At 30.6% G+C, this 8,684-nt stretch overlaps 1 protein-coding gene across 1 annotated transcript in view; it reads left to right on the plus strand.

Annotated features, from left to right (window-relative positions):
• The first annotated feature begins 5,123 nt into the window (after positions 1-5,123).
• Positions 5,124-8,684, plus strand: part of LOC102581486 (basic salivary proline-rich protein 2-like) — a 5,249-nt gene continuing 1,688 nt past the window's right edge. Inside the window, exons 1-2 of the mRNA XM_006341506.2 lie at positions 5,124-5,513; positions 5,598-6,827. Coding sequence (XP_006341568.1) covers positions 5,364-5,513; positions 5,598-6,827 — 1,380 coding nt within the window. The 5' untranslated portion in view covers positions 5,124-5,363. The remainder of the gene's footprint in view (positions 5,514-5,597; positions 6,828-8,684) is intronic.

The following is an 8,684-nucleotide window of genomic DNA, read 5'->3' on the forward strand; positions in this document are numbered from 1 at the left end:
CGGAGTTGCTTAAGTTTTACGACGTTATTGGGCTGTTGTATCCGGGAGGGGACAAGTCAAGAGTGATACTGCAGGATCGGTGTAGATTATGCCGCAGTGGGCTTGAATCTCCTTAAAGAGATCGAGATATCCGCGCCTCAGCCTGAACAGTTTTTATACAATTTTTGTTCATTTAATTTTAACTGTAATTTATTATATTTGTGATATATTACACCATCAATTAGTAAAGCACGATTTAGAGATTTTTATTTTATTTTTGAAACACTTCTCATAGAAAGTACATTTTAATAAATAATTTTTGCAAGTTTGGACAGAAAACGACGAACAACGGTATAAACCAATAGCTCAATTTATTTATTTTTCCACTACTTTATCCAAATGGCATCTATATGTAAATTTCCCCGACTGTAAAATAGATAATTTTAAAAATAAGTCAGATTAATTGTAATAACATATAAATATAATATAATAATTTACAATACATTGTATTGATAGTGAAAAATTATTAGGCACTCTGCCTTAAAATTATATGACAGTAACACTATTGAAAAATTCAAACTAATCCAGCCTATATATACCCTTAAAAGGAGTGAATTGGTTGGATTATTGTATTCAATTGAAGTGTTAATCCAAGTATATGATTTCTCAAGTTTGTTAAATTTATCAATGTGTTGGCCAAAATCAAAAGTAAAGGGAGAATAATAATAGTTTTTAAATTTAATTTTAATGGTTCAGTAATTCCATTAATGATTTTTCTATCTAAAAAAAAAAGAGAATTACTTGTTTAAAGAAAATCGACAAATAATACCAAATTGTGCAAATAAATAATTAATGATTTGATATTGAAAAAAAAAACTGATTATAGTAGGTTTGATTTGATTTTTGCTCAAAATAGTCAAACCAAAATCAAACTAATCAGTCATTATATTTATATACAATTTTTTTATACTTTAAAATTTTGTTATAAAATAATTTGTAAGTATTCTCGTGATTTGCATTTCTTAACTTGTTATTTCTGGTTCGAATTTCAATTTTTGATGTTATAATAAGCTCACACTTGATCATAGATTTTCGATTAGATTTTCAAAACTTGTCTTCAAATATATGTTTTATCATAGACTTTGAATCAATTTTTTAAGATGTCTTCAAAAAAAATCCAGTCTCAAAATTGGTCCAAACAAGTTTTTGAGATTTCTACTCGTGAAATTTAAAAATTATATCAAGTACATATTTCATTAGTTTTCATTATCTTTATTGTGGCACTTTATTTTAGCATACACAATGATTTATTTCACTTTCTTTTTCTTGAAGCATTACTTAATTATTGTACCTTTAATAACATAAAATATTTTCTTGGATTGAAACTGAAATTTTCAATAACCAAGTATACAAGTTTAATATTTGAATTGAAATTGACAAAAATGTTTTAACTTAAACTTAAATTTTATACAAACACATGAAAAAGAGTTACTTATAATTTTTTTTAATGTTTTGCCAAATATAGTAGTGCAAGTGTAAAAGGTTGGGTCCCACAATTCTCCATTTTCATTGTCCTATTATCTGTATACACGTTACGTTCCATTAGGGGTCAAAGTGAAACTTTCCTATATATTCCTATAAAAAAGAATTGAAGATTTTTCTTTGTCCCTTAAATAAAATTAGAAATTTCTATTTTTTATTTGACTATGTAAGAAAAACATAAAATTTATTACTTTCTCCCATTTTATCTCTATTGTTAAATGACTAGATATAAAATATTAATAGACAAACTAAGATTTTCAAAATATAATTCAACTTAGTAAAATAAATCTCTAAGAAAATACTTTTTGAAGAAAAATGTCAAGTCAAATGTGAATTAAGTAAATTGCAATAGAGTAAATACTCTCTCCGTTTTATTTTACTTGGTTCTTATATTAAAATTATTAGTATACGTATTCGCACGATACACATATACTATTATTTCTGATCAGTTTAGATTATGATTTTTTTTCAAGCATGTTAAATTATATTTATTACCTTACAAAAGTCCAACTATCGTATTGTTCATCAATAAAATATACTCTCATACCCCAATCATTTCTATATGAATATAGACAACAAATCATGTGGCGATAATTTTCTTATTTCATATTTTTCTTTATTATATTGATCAATATATAAAATTATTTAAGTGTTAATATTGATTTTTACTGACTTATCACTTGCTTAATATAATTATCAAATTATCTTCTTATTAATATTAAATAGATAAAAAAAAAATTGTTTATTCGTGAGATTTTACTTTTAGATTATTTATTATATTGTTTACACTTTTTCAATTAAAAATGTATGGACAATAATATGTATATTATCTAGCTACTTCATTATATTCTTTAAATTTGTTCAAAGAACTCTCCCCCACCCCTTCCTGTATTTTTTTCTTCTACTGTTTATTATTTATTTTTGGCTAGTCTGACATTAATTGATTTTTTATGCTACATGTCATAAGAAGTTGAGTTTTTTTTTTCAATATATTAAGTTTAAATTTTTGTTATCTAGATTTTTATCTTTTAATGTGTCCTTATTTATTGAAATTTTAGTTATATGGTATACATAATTCGAAACTTTGCTTGTTATAACAAAAAAAAAAAGGAAAATTGTATATAATAGCAAACTATTAATTCAAATTAAATTCTATAAATATACTTTGATTTAATTGTACCCTATAGCAAACTATTGCTATTTTCGCCACTCTCCCTATGGAATCTCGCTCGCCACTCTCGTTTGGTGGCAGTCTCGCTCGCCTCTCTCGCTTTTATACAAACACAAATGTATAAAATGTGTTTGTATAAAGCGAGAGGAAATTGTATATATACATATATTTTTGTTCCCCTCTCCCAGATCTTGCTCGCCACTCTCCCAAATCTCACTCGCCAAGCTCGCCTCTCTCGCTTATACAAACAATAACGAAATGTATAAATTGCGCTTCTGTTTGTATAAAGCAAGAGAAAATTGTATATACACATGCAAATACATATATCTTCATCCTATACACTTATAATTATACAATACAAATATTTCTCTGCTCAGTTTTCTTTTGTCTTTTCTCTCTTTCTCGTTTTATACATACACAAATTATACAATTGATCTTTTGTATACAACTGCTTTTCTTTTGTATATGTATAGCGAATTATACAACTGTTTTTTTTATATGTATAGCGAATTATACATATACATGTTTGCCATGGAGCGCAATTACGCAAACTTTGTTATAACATACAAATATGAATTTTGTGTTTACTATATGTGAAAGTTGTTTTTTTTTTTTATCCGGTCATGAATTTCTACTTTTAAGTTAATCGATTCTTTTTTTCTGAAAATCTAAAATTGTCAAGTGATTTTTTAAAATTATTATTATCTGTATTGCTATTACTGCTGCTACTACCATTTATTATAATTATTATTATTATAATTATACTATTATTATTAGTATTATTGTTATATCTTTATATTTAAATTAATATTCAATCATATATATATATATAAATATTTTTATAACATCTTAAAAGGAAATTTTGAAACAGTAAAAGTTAATTTAGAGTCCTACTGAGTTTCCATTTTAAAGATGATTAAAAAAATTATTTTAAAAAGCTTAATGTATTTTCTAATTCAATTACTTTTAAAAAATTTATTAAAATATTTTTTACTTTTTCCTAAAATTGCCAAGTGGCTTTTCAATAGCTTGCATGGCTTAACCACACGGTAAACTACTCTCCTTTATTATATATATATATAAATATAAATATAAATATAATTTTTATTTTGCTTCTTCATTTTAAAATATTAGCAGAATATTAATTACTTCTTTCGTATACTATTCTTAGAGGTTGTTTGATAGTGTAAGAATAATACTAAATATAGTATATTAAAATACTGGATTAATTAAGCTAAATTAGTCATGTTGGGATTATTTTCAATCTACTATTTAATTGTGTATATTAACAACAATTCTTGGTTCCAAAAGTATTATAATAAAATTAATTTAATAAAATACGCATCTAATTATTTTTCTTGAAAAAATGTATTGAATCAACCTGTGTCAAATACTACGAAATTAAATAGAAGCACATTAAAGACCCGTTTGGCTCCAAAAAAAATTGAGAAATGATGTTTGGTCATGTAACTTGATAAATATATTTGTCAAGTGTCTCAAGTTACTAAATACTAGAAAAAAATATAGTATATGGGAATTTTAAAAAATTCAAAAATCACCACAACTATTATTTATTAATTCCAACTAATATTTGTTACTATCTCTTCCACAAAAGTTTGAGTTCTAATTTGAGTGATTAAATTGAGAAAAAAGAACAAATTTTGTTTAATGAGTTATAATTATAACTGAATCAGTGATAAATTTGAGTATGTGATTAATGTATTGTCTTGTCTATATTGTTATTGTGTTGTTGTTGATTGTTATCAATTATGTATAAAGTTATTTTTTAACTGAACATATTCATTATAAAATGATAATGAAAAAATCCTTTTGGTCAAAATGGTTTTTACTTATGGTGTTTTTATCCTTTTAACTTCAATATCTTTTAACTAAAAAATGAAAAAAAAATCAGTTTATTTTAAAATAAAAAAAATATTATAATTTTTTTAAATTTCTGGCCTAATTTTGGCCAAACATTTATAAGTATTTTTAATAATTATTAAAATTGATGAGTATAAATATATATATATTGAAATAGTCAAATATTATTGAAAAAAATTGGAGCCAAAACACATGGTGAAAGTATGTGCAAATTATTTGAAAATTTTACGAAATTCCTACGCGTTTCAATTTTTCACGAAAAATTTGAAATTGAATTTTTTTACGAAATTCCAACGCATTTCAAATTTTCACGAAATTTTTGAAAGTCCGCCAATAAAGTAAGGAATCCACGAGAAAGCAATAAAAAATAATTAAAAGTTAGTCAGGGGTGAAAACGAAAATACAGAAAAATCAGATCTAAAACATAATTAAAAAAAAAATGGGCCAGATAAGGACATACTTCATCATAAAAACTTAAATTCAACAAAAGTTCATTTTTAAATCCGATCTTACCCTTAGCTGTTCATTTTTTTTTGGCTGTGATTGTACGCCACCCCACCCCACACTCCCACTCACCCCGCTACTACAACGGTCCAATCCAATTCCATTTCTTCCCCCAAAATACCCTTTAATTTTCCATTTTTTCTCTCTCTACCTATACATACATACAATACACACACACTCTCTCTCTCTATCTATCTCTCACTTCTTTTTCTTGATTTCTTCTCTGAAATTCACCATTTCTGTATTCTTCATAAAGCTTTTTTATTAAATTTATATACATGCCCTTATGGACCCATCCATGGATCTACCGATGGATATAGAACAACCGACGTTTAACCCTCCACAACTCGTTAACCATGACCTCCCTCCCCCTCCCCCTCCCCAAGACCCTACCCTCGCCCCTGATTTCTCGTCTCCCCAACCTGATTATGCTGAGGTATGACTTATCTTCTCTGAGAATTTTGTGGGGTTCTTTCTTTTTTGACTAATGGTTGATTCTTTTTGTTTGTGTGTGTGACAGTTGATAACGGGGGCCATAACGGCGTTAAATGAGAAAGAAGGGTCAAGCAGGGTAGCTATAGCCAAGTACATAGACCGAGTCCACTCGAATCTACCACCCAATCACTCCGCTTTGTTGACTCATCATCTCAAGCGCTTGAAGAATTCTGGATATCTTGCTATGGTTAAACACTCCTACCTGCTTGCTGCACCTGGATCTGCTCCGCCTCCGCCGGAGGCGGCGGCGGTCGATTCCAACGGGGGTGATGCTACTCCTCTTACTAAGCGGAAACCTGGTCGTCCTCCTAAGTCGAAGCCTGAGGCCCAACCACAAGCCCAGTATCAAGACCCATTTCAAGGTGCTCAGATTCAGGCCCAACAGCAGCAGCAAGCCCAGTTTCAGCCACAATTTCAAACCCACCCTCAGTTCGTTCCTCAGCCGCAATTCCAGCCGTTTCAGGCTGATCCGTTACTCCAAAATCAGTTCCATTTTCAGTCCCAGCAACAGCCACAGGGATTTGCTGCTCCTCATGAAGCTCAGAATTATACGAATCTTGGGGCTGAGTCTGTGTTTGTTTCTCTTGGGTTAGCTGATGGGCCTGTTGGGGTTCAGAATCCAGGTGGTTCTGTTCCTCTTCCTGCTGGAACTCCGGTACCGGCGCTTGAAGGAAGTAACATCAAGAGACGCGCTGGTCGTCCTCGGAAGGATGGTTCCACTGTAGTCAAGTCATTGGAAACCAAGTCACCCGAACAGAGTGGTACGAAGAGGCGACCTGGTCGTCCTGCTAAGACTGGGACAGTCAATGCTGCTCCTGGATCAGCTGTCGCTTCCTCCAAGCCTAGAGGGCGGCCAAAGAAAGGTTCTACTCCTGGACGAAGAGGCCGACCTAGGAAGAATGTGGCTGCTAATGTTGGTGTCAATGCGGCCAACATTCCTGCTGGTAATCCCAATATTCCTGTTGGTGGTGACCCTACTGCTCAAACACCAACCCATAAACGACGGGGAAGGCCAGCAAAGTCTAACAATCAAGGTGGACCTGCTGCTGCATCTGTCGGTGTCACTGATGTGCCTATTGCTGCTGCTTTTGATTCCGAGGGTTTTCCTAACACTGTTGGTGGTGTCACAAATGGGGCTACACCCCTTGGAAAGCGACGTGGACGTCCTCCAAAATCATACAGCAGTCCGGCCGTTGCTTCTACTGTTAAGAGAGCGAGGAAACTTTCAGGGAGACCTCTGGGTCGACCTAAAAAGGTAGCACATTTACTTGCCTTATATTGATATTCAAGTTATTGAATTGCTATTATGGTGAATTAGTGTTCTTTAATCTCAGTAAGTCATCAGTTTTTGCAATTAATAAAACATTTTGATATATACCAAATACCTTATCTAGTCTAGACTATAAAAGAGACTTTAGCCGAAATCAAGTAACCTTACATTTCCATATGAACCTGTATAGTAACTAGTAGGAGGAAAAAAATAATTGTGCAAACATTAATATGCATTTTGCATGCTTTTTAAGTAAAAATACAATCAATCTAACTTTTAAGAGAAAATTTTTATTCAACAATCACATCATATTTTTATATTAACTAACTGGATGGTTTTAAAAATAGGAGTATTACTTATAATTTTTCATTTACGGGTAAAACACGATATATTAGTGCAATATAAATAGTCTATTACATAGAAGTGGAATTATTACTTGTAATATAAAATTTTTCACAATATATTCTCCCTAATGTACTTGGTATTTTTAAGATCTAGGTATGATGTTATATTCTTATTATATATATATCAATTAACACATGTTTTGTAACAATCAACAATTAGAGTATAACAATTAACCTGAACTTATCATGTAGTCACTCTGCATCACTTTATATGATACTATTACTATTTGAATTGTGCATCCACCGAGTTCCGAACCTTGCACTGTTGTTGTGTTGGATTTCTAAGTTACTCTGAATCGTTTCATATAAAGTTGGATGGAAGTAGTAAGAGTTAACATGCACATACCAAGTATGGTTATTATATTCTTAATTTCATATTTATATATGACAATTACTGACATGCACAATCACCTAACTTTTAGGGTACTATTTACTTAATGAACACATAATATATAAATATTAACTATTTTGATAGTTGTCCAAGGCTTTGGTTCAGTGGTAAATGCACAACACATGATGTGTGGGTTAGGCGCATGTATGTTTTTGTACCATGTTCTGGACTAGGTGCCGCTAGCTTTATGGATTTGTTAGTCATTACAAAAACTGAAGTATTAGTTTTAAAATATTTCCTTACTGTTAAAAAAATATTAATTGTAAGTAGAACAATAGAAACCTTCTATTATAGAAATGAGAATGATTATTACCTAATATATTGTGTCACACAATATTTTCTCTCCAACATATTGGGTATTTTAATGATCCAAGTATGCTGTTATATTCTGTGTTTATATATAGTACTCCCTCCGTCCCATTTTATGTGGTACCATTTCCTTTTTGGTCAGTCCCAAAAAGAATGTCACATTTCCTTATATGGTAAATATTTAAAGGTACAATTCCTCTTTTACCCTTGTTGGTCCCACTTAATCTTAAAGTAATACTCCAATACATTTATGAGGAGAGAGAAAAGTGAGTCTACTTTTTAAAGGGCAATTTGGTAAACATTTCAAAGTCTTCATTTATTTCTTAAACTCCGTGCCCGGTCAAATGTTGCCACATAAAATGGGATGGAGGGAGTAATAGTTTTGATGCACATATCATGTAGTACAAACATTTGTATTTGGTGGTTACTTCCATATCTGCCTATTTAAGGGGAAAATGTACAATTTGAATTTGCCTTGATGTATGCTCCCATTTTCATTGTTGCTTGGTATTGATTGGATAACTGCTGAGACAAAGGAAAACATAGCACAAGAATTTGTATTTGGTGGTTACTTCCATATCTGTCTATTTAAGTGGAAAGTGTACAATTTGAATTTGCCTTGATGTATGCTCCCATTTTCATTGTTGCTTGGTATTGATTGGATAACTGCTGAGACAAAGGAAAAATAGCACAAGAATGATGAAGATAGACAATATAGGGGGGGGGGGGGGGGTTTTT

This window comes from Solanum tuberosum, unplaced genomic scaffold (assembly GCF_000226075.1).
Source record: "Solanum tuberosum cultivar DM 1-3 516 R44 unplaced genomic scaffold, SolTub_3.0 scf00026, whole genome shotgun sequence".
Lineage (NCBI taxonomy): Eukaryota > Viridiplantae > Streptophyta > Magnoliopsida > Solanales > Solanaceae > Solanum > Solanum tuberosum.